The 16,969-nt window shown below is 45.1% G+C and overlaps 1 protein-coding gene across 3 annotated transcripts in view; it reads left to right on the top strand.

Annotated features, from left to right (window-relative positions):
• Window positions 1–16,969, top strand: part of LOC8039095 (neutral alpha-glucosidase AB) — a 56,029-nt gene continuing 39,060 nt past the window's right edge. The window contains exons 1-5 of one of the 3 annotated variants that reach the window (XM_029986620.3): window positions 1–71; window positions 726–827; window positions 3,190–3,426; window positions 5,080–5,256; window positions 9,147–9,189. In XM_029986620.3, coding sequence (XP_029842480.2) covers window positions 55–71; window positions 726–827; window positions 3,190–3,426; window positions 5,080–5,256; window positions 9,147–9,189 — 576 coding nt within the window. In that variant the 5' untranslated portion in view covers window positions 1–54. The other 2 variants (XM_029986621.4, XM_029986622.4) reach the window with 2 other exon arrangements.

The raw sequence follows: 16,969 nt of genomic DNA, 5'->3' as shown, positions 1-16,969 counted from the left end.
GAGTTTCGCGACTTCCTTCACGCGCCGCTCCGCGTCGCGTCAGTAGAAACAAAAATGGCCACGTGCGACCGGTGAGTTGTCTTTAGCAGTCCGATATTTGCTTCTTTTCCCGATTGAGCTGTGCCTCAATAGACCCTCTTTTGCACCCTGTGAAAGGTTACACAATTGTAACTGGACTCTTAAAATGGGTCGACGTTTCCTCTAACCGAGTTTGGGAGGCACAGAACGAAGTGAGGAACTTAGCGGAACCAACGCGTAGCGGGCTTACAAGTTGACCGAGAACCTCGCTTTGTGACGCCGAAGCTAAGTTAATACACGTTTAAGGAGCAGCACTCAGTGTAATAGGGCTTATATCTTAGAAACATGACGTCCGCGTACCGCAAAGTTACATACTCGCGGTCCTCGATGTGAGCTTTGTGAAAATTACGAAAGGTGTCCTGCGGAGTCTGACGTTATCGCCGAACCACCTGACATTACATGCCTCCTCTTTTTTTTTTTCATTGTCTGTGTGGTTGCTGATAAGGCGGGTTTGAACGAACGAAACGCGCCCGTGACCCTTCGCGAATACGTTTCTCCGAAATTTTCACGTCGTTCTGATTGGTTTTATTGCGATAATGTCGCCGTAAGTATTTGTTCATCTCCGGTCGAGGGCTTTCGCTAGCGTCTACGGATGCCATGACGACGTGCTGACCGCGTCTCCACTTTTTTTTGGCGTAACTTTGCAGGAGAACCATGTTCAAACTCTTGGTCCTCTTCGTTGTGCTGGGGCACGTTTCACTAGTGGATAGGAGCAACTTCAAGACGTGCAACGACAGCGGCTTTTGCAAGTGAGTAGTGCTGCCTCCGTGTAAAAGTCGAAGTGGTTAACAAAAATATTTTTTCGTTACAGGTGTTCGGAATATTTGTTATTTCGTTATATATGTTTTATCTTGGAGTTGTTTACTGAACGTGATGGGTATGAACATTTGGTTTGTACGGAGAGGAGAGCCATGAAAAGACGTGCACTTTTCTCCCCTGGGTGCGCGTCAGACTCAAACAACGCTACGATCACCTTTTATTATCGAGGGAGTTTCCCACTGGCATTTTAATAGCGAATAATAGGAATGCATGTTCTTGATGTTTGGGTTTATATTTTTTAGTTCAGGTCCCATACTTGTACATATTTTTTAACATTTTGAGGAGTTGCATAGACCACTTGTTGACCGACAATACTAAAATAGTCCTTGTGCATGGCCTTTAGGTGCTCATTTGTATTTATCAATGCTGTTCCATTGAGGGTCTGCATTTATCAGTTCTTACCATCGTGTGTTCAGCTGTGTATCACATTATACCTTGTTCTTTTGTACAATATTCATTATTGTTTCTTATCCCTGCGACAGCAACCCAGAGTTTGTTGCCGAAAAACAGGAGCTCATCTTTTTGACGTATCATTTCTGCGTGTACTGTCAGGTACAGTTTAAACCCATGCGGCAGAGCATGCGGCCTTGGATGCATGCTGCACCAGCTGGAGGCGCCTGAAAACAACTGTGGAGTGGAAAGGGAGGCTGCGAGGGTGTGTGCCTACTCCAACGCTCACACCCTCGCAGCTCCCCTTTTCACCCCGCAGTTTTATCATTTTCCAGGGGCCTCCAGGTAGCGCAGCCTGTATGGTGCCCCTTTGTCAAGTATCGGTGCTCCCATCATAGGGTATCGGTGCTTTTATGGTGTATTATTACTCCCTTTATGGAGTATTAGTACCCCCTTTATATGGGAGTAGTAATCTCTGGTGTATAGGTACCCCCATTGAGAATACCAATACTCTCTTTCTGGACTATTGATACTCACAGTGAGTGTCAATGCTATCATTGGAGTGCGTACTGACACTCCTGTGTCTATCTTTGGTGTAGGCTAGTTATCACCTTTTTCTGTAATCTTTATTTATTTATTTTTTTAATCTGAGTGTAGTACAGCTCCAATTAGAATGCAATGAGGATACTAAAACCATGATTTTACTTTGTGTCGACTTCTACCATGATAGGTCATTGAAACACCAAGGAGCTTGTTGGGTTTGTAAGTGTGTATCGAAGGCAGTCGAAGGCCACATTCTCCATCACTTGGGTTTCATTCATTTATTTACTTAATTGTTATACACCTTAACGGCCCAGAGTCCTTACATAATGGCATATTACTAAAGCAAAAGAACTTAGTATGTTAACAGGAGCTTAGTAGAACACAATTATTAATTATAAAAAATATCTTCTTACCTGTTGGTGAAAAAAAAAAGATCATGGGAATAATTAATTTGTGCTCTTCTTTAGCGCACGTATTTAGTATACATTTCCTTGGTTAGTGGTGGTAAAGGGTCAGTTTGAAGTTGCAGAAACGATAGAGGAGAGGACAAGTATGACAAAACAGCTAACAACTTTGCTTTCGTACACTTCTTCATATGCGTAATCATATTTTCCAGAGGATGTCTGCATATACACAAAGTAACTGACGTATGTGGACAGCCTCTGAAGGTGATTATGCATATAAACAAGTGTACTGAAGCAAAGTTGTGAGTCAGCTGTTTTGTCATGTTCCGTCCTTTCTTCATCCATTCCTGTGAGAGTTCAACCTGACCCTTCACCGATATGTGCAAACTAGCTCAACTGGAACCTGTAAGGCCCGCTTCAGACGGAGCAATTTCACCCAGCAATTGGACGTCGCAACACCAGCAACACCGGCCGCCCGCGTTCACACTCAGCAACCGAATTGCTCCGACTTGCCATCATCATCATTAAATTTGATTTTTATTTCACTATTTAGACGCCCAGCTACGCGCTAAAAACGCATTCTTTTATCTTTGAATGGCATTGAGAATACTAACTCATTTTTCTGAAACTGTTTATTTCCGAAAACGATCCATTCCAAACCAGAACTAAGTCTTTAGCTGTCATCATCACCACCACAGGGGTGTCACGTGAAAATATCGCGTCTCTGATTGGCTGCAGCCGCTTCAACCGTCTTCGAATTGCTCCGAGTTGCTCGCTTGTTCGAGCTGGACCCGATCTCGGCAATTCACGCCGATCTAGGGAAAGCTAGGGAACAACCCGCCAGCAACCTCAAAATTGCTGGAAAAGTTGCCCAGTCTGAAGCGGGCCTAACCAAGTTCCTCGATTAGCATGGACGTCCCAACCCAGCCGTTCGTCGCGTTGCACGCAATTTCAGACGTAACCGCAACATGAAGCCGGGCGAGAGTCCATACCAGGTGCAGCTGTCGACGATCAAGGTGCTCGGCGGTCGCGTGGAGGCGGACGTGGTCAACTCCCGCAACGGGGTGGTGCTCCGGCTGCAGCTGATCGCGCTGGAGGAGGGCGTGCTGCGCATGCGACTGGACGAGCCCAATGCCCAGGTGGCGAGGTTTGAGCCCAAAGAAGCCCTCGCGGACAACATCCGGGAGGACAGGTGGGGACTCCTTCTGTTCCTCGGCAGCCGTGGTGTTTATGTTCCCTTGCGGAGTGCAGGCTCTTCCTTTGTGCAGTATCGGTGCTCCCACGGAGGGCGTGCAGCTTTGCGGAGTATAAATACTCCTTTTGTGGAGTATTGGTGTACAGTTGTGGAGTACTGGTATTCCCTTCATGGAATATCGGTACTTCCCTCCACGAGTATCACTGCTCTCTTTTCTAAGTATTGGTACTTTATGGTGTATTAATTAGTACTCCCTTTATACAGTAGTAATCTTTTCGTGGTGTATCGGTACTCTCTTTGCGGTGTACTGATTCTCTTGGTGAGTGTTAATGCTATCACCGGAGTGCCCCTGATCTGTCGATCTTTGGTGTATTTTAATTATCATTTCCTGTCGTTCCAATCTCTCGGGGGTGGGCGTTCCAAGAGAACGCCCACCCTTGAGAGATTGCCCGTCCTGTTTTTCTGGCTAAATATGTGCAACATAAAAATTCCGAAACGTAGCTCACCCCCCCGATTCCTGTCGAACGTCACGCGATGTCCGACGGGACTCACAATTGCCGCGTGATCTGCTGTACAGGTACATCTGACAAGCGAGTCTATAGCGGGTTTCCGCAATTCTGTCCGCGATCTGCGTGCGCAATATTGACTGCCGTAACACGCGAGTTGTTCCCGCGTGTATATTGCTTCGTGGAATGGGAATTTGCTGCGTCTGCGATTTGTGGTATTTGTTTCCGTGAAATGAGAGTTCTTGGCGGGTTTCCACGGGTCCTTCACACAGTAAAATGCGAATCTGCTACGTTCGCGACCTGTGGTATTTTTTCGCGTGACACAGGAGTTTGTCGCAAATTCCGGCGTGTTTATCGCATCGTGAAATGCAAATTCGCGGTGTCCACAATCTGGAGTATCAGTTCCCACGTCACGTGGTTAGTAGCGGGTGACCCAGTGTTCATCATTTATTTTTGATAAAGTTTTGCTGTGGCATCCCCAAAGATAGCCCACCCCATTTTTTTCCCCATTTATCTCTTCATTTTTGGTAGATGTTCTTTGGGAACTTTACAGTAAGTGTAGTACAGCCCCAATTGAAATGCAGTGAAGATATTGAAACCATACTTTTACTGCATTTGACTATTACTGTGTGAGATGACTGAAACGCCAAGGAACATGTTGGGTTTGTTGGTACACACTCTGCACATGCTCAACCATCCCGTGGGAAAGACTCGAAGTGACTGACTAAAATAAGGGAATGGACAAATGCACATTCAAAGTGCCATCTTTTACGGGCTTCGCTTACTACAATTACTACCGTGCACACTAGCAAGTGCAGTGTATGTACTACCTGCAGATCCAGCTTGTTCCTCGATATTTCGATTACTCAACAAAAGTTCCATTGAACTTGGAAGGAACCTTACTTCTGTTTCCCGAGGTAAAACATGAAGGCTTCCTTTCCTGTACATTTCTTCTTTGGTAGATGATAATAGTAATAATAGTTTTTATTGCAAGCATTTGTGTTATACATTATTCAGCCCACTAAAGCATGTGAGTGCTTGAGTGGAGAGCCTGCAACCTGGGGGACAAAGCTTTCACTTTGCCCCAAGTTGTTTGATTCTTGTTCACAGATTGTGGTTCGTTTCTGTTTTCTTGTTTGTTCAGCATCAAGCTCACGGGTCAGGATGCGCAGTCATTCAGCGTGGCATTCGGTGGCGGCAACCGTGCGGTCGTGCATGCCAGTCCGTTCTCCGTGGAGGTGTACTCTGGGGACCAGCTGGTCATTGTCGCCAATGCCCGTGGACTGATGCGCTTCGAGCACCACCGGACCCGGGATGCCCCGTAAGACGACACCATGTGTAGACGCAGACGGCGCCGTTTGTAAACGCAGACGGCGCCGTTTGTAAACGCAGACGGCGCCATTTGTAAACAACGACGGCGCCGTTTGCAGACATAGACGGCGCCATTTGTAGACACAGACGACACCATTTGTAGACAGAGAGTACAGTTGAGCCACTAGGTAAGCTACGCCCCAGAGTAACGACACTAGTTATCTCGGTGCTTAAAATCCCTGTTGCCGGTTACGAGAAGCTTTATCCGAAATCTGCAAGAAATGGTTTTCTGTACTCCGGAAATTTTCAGACACATCTGTCCACGGCAGAGCAAAGCAACATCGCTTGAGCCACCCAACACTGTTTCCAAAGCCCAGAATGTAGCAGTTTCTAAACGTGTCTGCCACCACTTGCGCCCGATCTGCACCAGGCAACGGAATGGCAGAAAAATACTGCTTTAGCAACATCGGTGCCAAGAGTTCGTCTGGGATGCATCCTTTCACGTGTTTTAGAACAACACAAAGCAGAAAAGATTCATGTTGCGAGCTAAATCAACAGACGTCAACCTAAGCAAAGTGCACATGGAAGGGGTGGGGGAAGGAGTGCCGACATGCTGAAGCGTAGCTTCTTATTGAGTCTATACTCCATCTCCTCGTAACTTGGCAAATGGTAAAGGCTACAGTTCTAGTGAGCTAGTTGGTACGTCGGAGGGAGAGACAAAACTATACTCTATTTCACTAGATGCGTGCAGTGCTGTCAAAACCATGGGCGGGCGGGAGGGAAGGGAAAGCTGCTTTGAAAAGAAATGTTGTATTGCTTGGCTCGGCTAACAAATAAGAGCTTCGGGGACCCAAAGAAGGTCTTTGGGACCTCTGAGGGTCCGCGGACCCCCATTTGAGAACCGCTGTCTTATTGGGAGAAGAGCGATGTCTGGGGTATAGCAAAAGATGGTCCGGGTAAGAGGAGAGTTCCTCCTTCGCCGTTTCTTCAACCGCTTAGGCTGCGTTCTTGCCCCTTTAGCTTTGGCAAGAGCCTTCAGATTCTTTGTCTCCGTCGCTCCAATTGGCTTGGCGTGGCCGTAGCGTTTGCTGCTTGCCAAGTTACGAAGGAACAAAGTGCCGCAGACGATGTCGTTTTCTAGATGCTGGGGAGCTTCGGTTTCCTTGTAGGGTTGCCGGCTGTGGATTGGGAAAATCCGGTGCGGCAGTGCATAAAATTAAATCTTCGTCGCTTCTTTTTTTTCTATTGGTTCAACCAACTGATGGAGGAGTTTCTCTGAATTTCGGTAATTGGTACACCACCTCATTGCACCTTTGCTTGCTCTCAAACGGCAGGAAAGAGCGGCTGGAAGCCGATTCTCGTGAGTGAACTCGCCTTACTGTACGATTACGGTCGAGCCTCTTTATAGTGAAAATAGTGACACAATTAGTGGAGATCGGGGTCGTCAAAGTTTTCGATTTCGGGGAAATCTCTCCTGACTGATAGCCGACGAAGCCCTCCTGCGAAAGCCTACAAACCTTGCAAATTATAATGCACGTATACTAGAGAATATCTTGCAGATTGTCATGCGTATCACTGCATGGCTCAGATCATTGAAAATAGTGCTTAAATCGGGAGAACACTTTACTTGGGGACAGGATAGGAAATTCGGGGAAAGGGTACTTTGAAGAACCCCAGTACACCCTCTTAAGTTCTCCAAATCTCCTTGACCATCTTTGCCCCGAAGTAAAGTGTTCTTTTAGTTCCACTATTTTAGTGGAGTCCAACATTGCATGTCTATGAGTCAAACATTCCTTAGTAGTATGTTCTTCATTGTTCACAAGCTCTGTAGCCTCTCGAAGAGCTTTGCGTGAATGCTGAGGCCGGGAGGGAGATCCTCGGTTCTCAGTCGAGGTGGGAAAAGGTTTCTCGAGACTCAAAAGAGCCCCTGTTCTTGATGTAATAATGCAATGAAGATGTATGCTTTTAATAGCGACATTTAATGTACCGATAGAGCAATGGGATTGATGTAGTGGAGGTACTGAATATGGTGAAGGTGCTCATATAACAAAGCTCCAGATATTTTGAAGGAATGTTGAGGTGCTCTTTAAATACTGGCTTAGGCACTTAATGTACCGGTGTAGCAATAGTAATACTAATATATATAGCTAAGATGACCGATATGGCAAAGATATAGGTAGTGTGAAGCAATGTTAAAGTGGCGCTCGTAATTCTGGTGTATAGGCATTTAACACGCTGCTTTGGTGAAGATACCGATACTAGTATTTTGAAGACAGTGACATAGTAGAGATCTTTCTGAAAAAATTATGAGCGCTTTGAGAAAATTTTATGCAGGTTTTATATGCAGAAGAGAGTAGATAAAAGGAGGAATGTGGGTTTTCATTGTTAGTTGCAAAGCCAAATCACAATGTGCATCAATTTTACTACATCAGAACCTCAAATGGCTTCATCACAGACTGGACATCGTGGAAGTTTGTACGAGTAATTGCAGTGCTGCTTAGTTTTCGGCTTACGTCAGCGGGCTCAGCCACATTACGATCGCGAAAACATCACGTCCACCGCCGTAAAAGAAGACCACTTGCTCCTCGCGCACACAGTCGCCCCTGAAGAAGAAACCAAGCAGGTTTCGAAACGTTGGGCTCCTTTTTATTTTTGGTTGGCGTTCCTTCCTCCTCTTCTAATTGCTTAGTTTTCTTTTGTGAGTAACTGTGACTACAGAGGCACATTTTGTAAGCATGGGTTAGGGGGATCGGTGGTAAAGAGTGCTGGCACATTGCGGCTCGTAAGAATGTGGGGCGAAAGCTTACACTGCAGAACCGGGGGTCCTGGGTTCAATTTCCACCCCTGCCCGCCCGTTTTAATCTGGGTGAGCATTGTACCGGCATGCGATCGCGCATCACAACTGTGTGATGCATGTTAGAGACCCCAGGGAAGCAGTTGTGCTACGCCGGCTAAATTTCTCACCTAAACCGCAAACCACTGTCGCCATGCCTCAAAAGCAGATCAACCTTACACCATTTAAATGCAAATGGCAAATATGTTGTTTTTCTTTTTTTGAGAGGCATGAATTGTTTATAACTTAAATTTCCGCCTTCATTACTCTATATCACTTTTAAAAGGTAATTTTTACAAGTTCGCTACTTTTCTGCAGAGCAAACTTGCGGCCTATTAGTATCCTTGCCTGAATGAGCTTACCGCGTGATAAGTTCTGGGGGTGTTTCTCCTCAAAATTAAGATCTGGGTTAAATTAGGATCTGGGTCTACTTGAGAGTGTTGTCTCTGCCTTATCATAGATTGCGGTGACATGCATGATTTGCAAGAAACTAGCAGATTAGCAAATCTTGTCAATCAAGAATACGAAAAATGCTCTACTGCCTGCCTCTGAAAATAACATTTACTAGTGTTTAGTTTCAAAGCAAGAATAAACTATGCATAACCAGACACCCGGTCTCCGCCAAAACAGGCCGCTAGCAGCCCGGATTAGATACCAAAGTTTCGAAGGCCATTGCGATTTTCAAAATTGTTTCCAATGACAAGATGGGGCCCATACCCGTGAGCCGGCATCGTACATCTTCATGTATTCTTGAGCTTCATTGGCCACCTTTTTCCTCTTTGAAAAATGAAAATCGCTTATAACTTCTTAGTCGGCGGTTTTGGGGCACTTTTTATGTTTTGGGGTCTTTTCAAACAACAAATTGGTGTCTCTGGGTGTGGCCAGAACGTGGTTGACGTTCAGACAATAAAACTAAGGCACTAGAATTGTGTTGTCTAAATGTTTTGATGATGATGATTATGATTATTTTATTTTTATTATAATTATTAATAATCATATAACATCAAGCTCTTAAAAGGTGAGGGAGCATTGTTGTTTGATTGTCTCCCGTTTTGCCGTGCTTCCAGCAAGGAGAACCAGGCTCCAGAAGCTGACGCACCTGAAAACGAGGTAAGCCCACCCACCGTCTTTCTCATCGTTGCCATCAGTGTACTTCCATTAATGTAAGACGTCCCTTTTTGAGTTCCATGCCTCGGGTTGTCTTGAATTTGTGGAAATTCTGTTTCTCATCCGCTGGTTGGTGGCCTTTAGACCATTTGCATAATTTAGCGGACTTCTCGTTGCGGTTGAGTATAATCTTACAACAAAGGCTGATAAAGTAAAGTCTGCCCTGCATTCCTTTTTTTTTTCTTTGTCCAAAGATTATCTTTGAAAAGGTGAAATTTGGTCTCTGGTATTTCTGATTCACTTTTTCTTTATTGACAGGCTATTTATGAAAGGATGTCTCTTCTCTCTATGCGTTCCTAGTGTATGAGGAGAAAACAGCGTGACTGTGTGAATGTATTCAGCCTCAAACGGCAGACCATTACAGCTGTGGCCTGGGTCAGATTTCACTTCGTCGAGGCGCTTGGTTCATAGCGGAATATCAACATTTTCCTGATCTCAGCAGACGACTTTCGTTGTTTTCACATTTTATTTATGTTCTTCAAATAGCACTTTGTAGCAGATAAACCATCTAAGAACGCAATCTTTTCTTGCTCTGCGAGAGGCAAATTAGCTCTTGCTCTCGTGGCAACCAAAATCTGACCCCGGGTGATTAGTTGATGAACGTTAAACGCGGCGAAAAAAGGTGCTTAGTCGGACGGGACAAACGTGTGCCATTTCTCCAGCATTCCTTCCTTTTGTCCCGTCCCCTCGAGCACCGTTCTTCGTTTTCCTCTTCTTTCTTTTCGTACGGTAACTTAGTTGAGAGTCGGCACTCGTGCATGTCTTTCACGCTTTCACGTCCCTTTTCTGTCTCTTCGTTCCTGTACGCTGTTTCTTTTTTATTACGTCTACACTTTTTCGATGCGTCTCTTTATGTCGGTTCTATTTTCCAATTGTTCACGCAAAATTCCTTGGATCGCGCATCAACCGAAAGTCGCAATCCGCAGCAAAGACAACGTCCAGTCTTGGAATAGCTCCGGCACTGTTGGTGTTTCAGACTGGCGTGTTTTTACCGCATACAAAAAAGTGGTCTCTCGATTTCCGCCCAACGACGTTGTAGAAGTGTCGCGCCGTCGCCGACTGCGATCCTTTCGGTAACGTGGCATACACTGCAGGTCGCTCTCCAGCTATACGGACCACGGAGGCTTCGGCAGCCAGGGGCCAAAACGCTGCAGTGACGGCGACGTTTGCGTCGCCGTGGTGTTTCAGCCTCGCTTTTTCTTTGCATTTTGCCAGAACTTCTGCAACCAACCACCGGTATTGCTACGTCCGACGGCGTGACACTCCGGCTTTTGCGACGTCGTTTGTTGGCACTTCGGGACTGGACTACTTTCGAAACACGGGCAGAATGAGACCCTAGATGCACCGGTTGGACACGCGTACCGTACGCCGTTCCGTCGGATCTCGACTTTTTTTGCTCCTGTCGGCTTCGTAACCCCAGCATGCTTCTCTCGTCTCTTGCTCTCTCTCTCTCTCTCCAATAGGAGCTTGACTCCGTAAGTCTGGCCCTTGCTTTGTGTCGTTGTGCACTGCGTACGGTCTTGAGTGCACCACGTTGGATGTGGTTCCGTCTCGCTCGCCTGGTCGTCTCGACCGATACGGTAAGGAAGTGACCGGCATCAGGAATAAGAAAATAAAATTTAGGAAACTGATGGGAAAAGAAAGACTGTTTTATGAAACAGCAACGCCATAAATGACCCAAGTTCAGGTATGAAGTTTAACCCTTTAACCACCAAGTTATTGAAAAAAAAAAAAAAATGTACAAACTTTCCCCAATGTTTTTGTTTGCGCATATTTTTTTTTGTTTTGATTTTGCAAGTGCATTACTTGAGTGGTTTCTGATTGGTATTAACACAAAACGTTCAAAACAAAAAGTTGATTTTTATGGAAGCTTTCCCTCAGTGTATGTATGAGTAATAGAATAACACATGCTGAAATGCGCAGTATTTATTTGAACATATGCATTGTAACAAAAGATAAAGCGCCTAGACGTCTCTCCGTACTAGCAAAATTATTAGTGCAAGGAACACTATCATCTCTTCGCGGTCAACCGGTTTCCATGAAGAACCCTGCGCTACTAAATACGGGACCGCGTAGCAGTTTGTCTCTATCACAATGAAGCTAAAAAAAAAAAAAAAAAAAAAAAACCGAATTAGCCAAGAATGTCTCTTTCGTCAGTGGGTTCCCGCAGAATCCCAGGCACTGCACAAAACGGGAACCTTGGAGGCGCGGGTGGCGGGTTTTCAGTGTTTACGCGTTGCCACACTCTAACACTACCCAGCGTGTCGTCTTCTTCAACACTGTGGTCGTCGTCTAAGTCCGTTTTGTGTTCAAAATCTATGTCCGACTCATTTTTAGAGACAAATTCGATGTCTTCATCGTCGCTACTGTTCGAACTGCCGCAAGAGAGAGCTCGTTTCCGAGGGCCGTCACCGGCATCACTCAAGCGTGCTGCCATTTCTGATCACTGCTGCAAGGCTAAATACGCTCCAAAGCCCGAAACACGCTATGTACTTGTGCAACCTCTCCTGCCCTCCAGTGTTGAAAATTGAAACTAAAGCTGAATTACAACCCTGTCTTGTGTTTGGCAGTGAAAGCAAACCATCATTTTGGCTGGACGAGTTTGACTCGTCATCGGCGATATTAGTACAACCTTCCACGACGAGTACAGCCCGGGCCGGGTGGTTAAAGGGTTAATGTGAGCGCTTGCAAAATAGGTAACGTTGTGGCTCGATGTTCGTGGAATATTGGGGAAGATGAATGGAGACGTAGTAACCCAACAGGCATGTCGCATGAGGTGTATCCCAGTGCCAGCGTGCAGCCGTGTGTAGCCGGGAGGAATGTTTACTAGAAGGAAACTGCAACGGTTCTGTATAAAAAAAAAAACACTTGATTCATCTTCATTCGGCCTCCAGGATCACGGATATTTAAATTAGATTTCAGATTTATATGCCATGTAGCTGCAAAACAGCACATTAAAAAAGGGTTGAAGCCGCTCTTTTTTCAACCCGTTCAGTTGGAAGACCGAATCGTGAATCCTGCATGTTTCAGTGCAGGGCAGTGCGGAATGCGATTGTTGGGTTGTTACACATACCACGTTAACCTCAATTATGTAGCCTACTCCTATCTTGGCCCGTAAGCAATCAATAGTATGTTCAAATAAATAAATAAATAAAATAATATGCAGAGATCTTAACATTTCCGTGCCCTCCGCAAGCCTTACCCAGGCATTCAAAAACGCTGCACACGTTCCCGCGCAGGTGGAATTTGCGAGGCAGTTGAAACCTCTTGCGATGACTTCGCACCCAGTGATTGGTTTTTCGGTTTCTCTCGGGTCTATTGATGCGTTCGGATACTGAAATTCACAGTACAAAAATGCGCTATAATTCACCTCTAACTCATTTTTTTTTTTCAAGAACCTTTTCAGCTTCCATCTAACTGGAGAATGTAGGTTTATCTAGTGGGTTAAATATATTGTAACTTGCCAAGTTATGAGAAAAGCTTGGCGACTAAAATTAACGCAGAAATAAATTGACTTCCACATGAAGTGCGGCACAACTCGCGCCCCTTAGGCCACCAGTGGCCGCTGGAAAAATGTGCCCGGTCTGGGAATAGATCCCGGGACCTCTCCAAGACTAGCGCAGCATTCTGTCAACTGAGCTAACCAGGCAGTCAGTTGACCAAACGGATGTTAGCAGTCGCCATCGACTGCTAACATTCTAACGGCAGTCTATCGTAACTACCGCAAAAGCGAGATCAGACGTTAATGATTCCATATAGAGATTTTTAGTGACGATTGATGCGAAGATTACTGGCAATTTTTAATTCTCTCGCGTTTGTTTTATTTTTTATACCCCCATGGCCGAAGCGTTACAGAGGGGTTGGGAATTCGGGATTAGAAATGTGATTAAAAGTTATTGTAGCGGCCCTAAACAAGAGCAACGATTAGTTAGTGCAACCTTAAACCTATCAAAATCTTCGACTGTCGCCATTGAAGGGGAGGGTGGTCCCTATCACAGTGCTATGTGTGAATATGTAAACTTTACAGGTGATGGTCTAGGCGTGACGATAGTCTGCTATCATCCCAAAAGGACATTGCTGATGTACTCAGTGTTGCGCGAGACTTTGTTAAGAATTTCGCCGTAACGTTTTTAGTTTTCTTTCGATGTAACCGGACCCTGATCGTAATGCGACTGTTCTTTACTTTTTAGCCAAGCGAAGACTATTATGTGAGTACTGCTAGCCAAGTTTAAACTTTCCTTCTTCGACAAAGGGCACATGTAACGTCCGCGTCCTACCCTAAAATGTTTGGGGGCTGCTAAGGGTCCTTTAGGTTTTGGCTGTTCATTTTAGGACCTCGAGGACGATAATGACTATGACGACGAAGACGTAAGTTCCTCCCGCAAAAAGCGCCGTTTTGCTGCCGCTGGCGACCGAGATCCGCCGTTCGCCTTCAGGATCCGGATCGTGATGGGGATGAGGAGGAGCAGGACGAACGCGAAGACTCTCAAAACGTAGACTTTCCCGCCGAGGAGCGAGGATCGGTTGAAGGAGATAACCCCGCCAAATATGAGGTGTCTCAGGTGAGGCTAGAGGGGTGGTGCAACACTTTTTGTACCTTTACTAAATTCCGCATAGAATAAATTCTCGACGTCTTTAACCTACGAAACATGCCTTAGTCTTTTTCTTCACACAATTGCAGTTTTGGGAGAAAATAAAGAAAAATGAGCAGCATTGTCCCCCTCAACTTGCAGACAGAATAAACAGTTACGTGATGCCAGTTATATGCCGCCATTGGAGATCTTAACCATGCGCTGGGATTGGCAAGGCACGGGGCAGGTCCTGAGTTCCAGACATAGTCGGGGTTTGGCTCTTTCTGTCCCTGCAGCAGCTTGGCACGAGTCGCAACCCAAATGCTCAATTAGGCATTGCACTGAGCCCAAGCCAAGCGTTCACACGGCACTTATGCCCAATCTACGAGCTCCATTTGAACGTCGTCGTTATAGGCTAATTCCCCCCTACTACAACCATGATCCTAGTTCCGCGAAAGAGACCGAAAGAGGTCTGTTCTTAACCTCGAAATTATATGCGACGAAGAAGCTTCTCAGTTGGTGGCGTTGCACGCATAGTGCCGGTAAGCTTGCGTTAATGCAAGAAGCATTCCAACACAATATCATTGCGCTGCCCCCTCAAGAAGGGAGGTCGTAGAGCGAGTTAAGTTATTGCTCCTCCTGGTGTTGTGGGAGGCAGGTTTCGCTCCGACGGTCTGGGGCGTGGTGGCTGGAATGTCTTTGAGCGATGCGTCGACTCGCTGCTTGTATTTAACTGTGTACATTTACTTACACGTTGAGGTTACATCTCCAAACTTGGGAGACCATCCTTACTCGTCCAGAGTCTCAGCCCAAGTCCCTCAAAATCTTCCACCGTTTTTTCCTTCGACATTCAACCTTTCACACTCTCACCGACAGCGACCAATCAGTTCAAATGTGGCTTTGTCATGTCACCGGTGAAGACCTTCAACTACTAATCTAACGGACCGCATACTCTAAACTCCCTAAAGTTTGCACTTTTCGCTTAATCTGGTGCGACAGAGAGGTGCCAGACCAGGCTTGTGGTACTGTCCCCTGTGCTAGACGATAAACAGAAAAGAAAACGTCGGGCTAGAATGTGATATCCGTGACGAGCCGCTTCAGTCTCTGGGGCACTCCCTGCGTCACCTCTCCACCCCGAAGGTCACACCGCTGCCGCTGGCGCAACTGCAAAGAAACAGAAACGAGGAAAACTACTGTGTTTCGGAACTTAACTGATCACGTCTCCATTGAGGTTTCGGAGGCTTCAGGGTTGCTTTTCCCACCGCATCTCTAGGCGTCCGATTTCCGGCTCCGTCGAAAGCGTGGCGCAAAGAGCCATCTCCTTCGTGGCCTAGTCGCTGAGTGAGCTCTGCTTCAGAGAAGCGACGCTTCGGCCATCTTGTTGCTTAAAATCGTGGTTGCATGTTGTCTGAAGCCTCAGCCGAACTCACAGGAAGTTGGTTTCCGTCTTCCAGAAATGTTAAAAACAGTCTGCGACGGAGCCAAACATTGCCGCCCGAAGTTCTTGAGATTGTATCTAGAGCTGGAGGAGGCGTATTTACAAGTGTTAACGATTGCCAATTCCACCCGCTTCGCACTAAGCACCAAAATGGCGGCGCCTACGGGGACATGGGGAGTAAAGTGTCGATATACGGGCTGTTCCTGAGAAAAGAGAACCACTTTTTTTTGGCTCAGCTATATAAACTATGCACCGCAGAATGTTCAAACCTTTGAGAATGTGATGATAGCAGTTGGTATGGAACACAAAATTTGTGATGACATTACGTTACCTGGATCAAGAGATAATTGAGAAAAAAAACTAAATTTCTTTATGAGCAAGCCCAATGTTGTCACAACAAGAAACAACATTGTGGGTGCCTGAAACATCTATTTTGGCAAAAAATACCTATTGCCGAAAAAGAAAACAATATCCTTGTTCTTCCTGACAAGTGTTTTTCACTGATATGTGTAGTAAGTAGCACGAGCGTCCAGAATGTCAGTCCTTGTTTTGACGATGTCAGGCTTGGGTGGATATCTGCTCCTAAAGAAATTTCGTCTTTCTCAATTATCATTTGGTCCAGATAACGTTGTGTTCTCAGACTTTCGCATTCTATCCTAACCGCTAGCGTCACATTTTCACAGTTTGAACTTCCTGCAATGCATAGTTCATTTAACCGGGCTGAAAAAACACACTTTTCTTTTCTCTGAAACTCCCTTACTTAAGGGGGGACACTACCTTGAATTGCACCTCTTTTAAAAAAAAAATGCATATTCAGAACTGCAAAGTTTTGGCATGTATGGATAACAAAGAACGCTCTCACAAAGTCTTGTCAATGTGCACTGACAAATGATGTCAAAAATAATTATTATTTATATGTTGGTGAGGTGTGTTGCACTGCATAGCACTCGTCATCCACAAGTGAAAATAGCTGAAGGAATGTCAGTATATCAGAAGAAGTTTGAGGAAGACATCACCTACACTGGTGGAAAGAATTTTTGACATTTAAGACATAAAAATAAATTTTTAAAACTTCATCATGAAACTTCAAGTGCATTTATCTCAGCTTCACTTTTTAGTGTCAAATATCAGTTCAGGGAAGCTATCATTTCATAATAAAATTATGCGTGCAGATATATTTTGGTTTCTGTATATTGAAATTTTCTGGAGAACACGACTGTGAACTTACTTTCTTCATTTTTATGCTCTTTTGTTATAAAAAGTTTATATTTCCTTTAAATCAAATGTACACCAAAAAAAAAACTTTTTTCCATATTTTGTTTTTGTGAATAAATTTTTATAATTTATGAAATTACTTTTCATAGTCGTCTGAAGCAAGTATTCTGGTGTATGTTCCAGCAAAAAAACCGGCCATTTTCATTGCCCTTTCTAAACGATAGCTTTCCTCAGCAGATACACTTTTTTATTATGAACTTTTATGTAACTCATCGTGGGATAAATTTATAGGGTTGAAAATTTCCACAGCATCCTTGTCCAGTGCTATGTGTACACCCTGCAAATTTCATGCAAATAAGACAGACGGTGCAAAAGTTAGCCTTCCGGAGTAGTGTTCCCCCTTAATTAGCGACTCTGGTGGTTACATATTAAAGGCGCAGCGTCAAATGTTGTTGGAGTCACGAGCTGCTTTGCGCCAGTTATTTCATAGTTTTGTCAA

This window comes from Ixodes scapularis, unplaced genomic scaffold (genome assembly GCF_016920785.2).
Source record: "Ixodes scapularis isolate PalLabHiFi unplaced genomic scaffold, ASM1692078v2 PGA_scaffold10__122_contigs__length_95168666, whole genome shotgun sequence".
In the NCBI taxonomy this organism is placed as follows: domain Eukaryota; kingdom Metazoa; phylum Arthropoda; class Arachnida; order Ixodida; family Ixodidae; genus Ixodes; species Ixodes scapularis.
The sequence above is the reverse complement of the archived record's forward strand: the minus strand, read 5'-3'. Positions and strand labels throughout refer to the sequence as shown.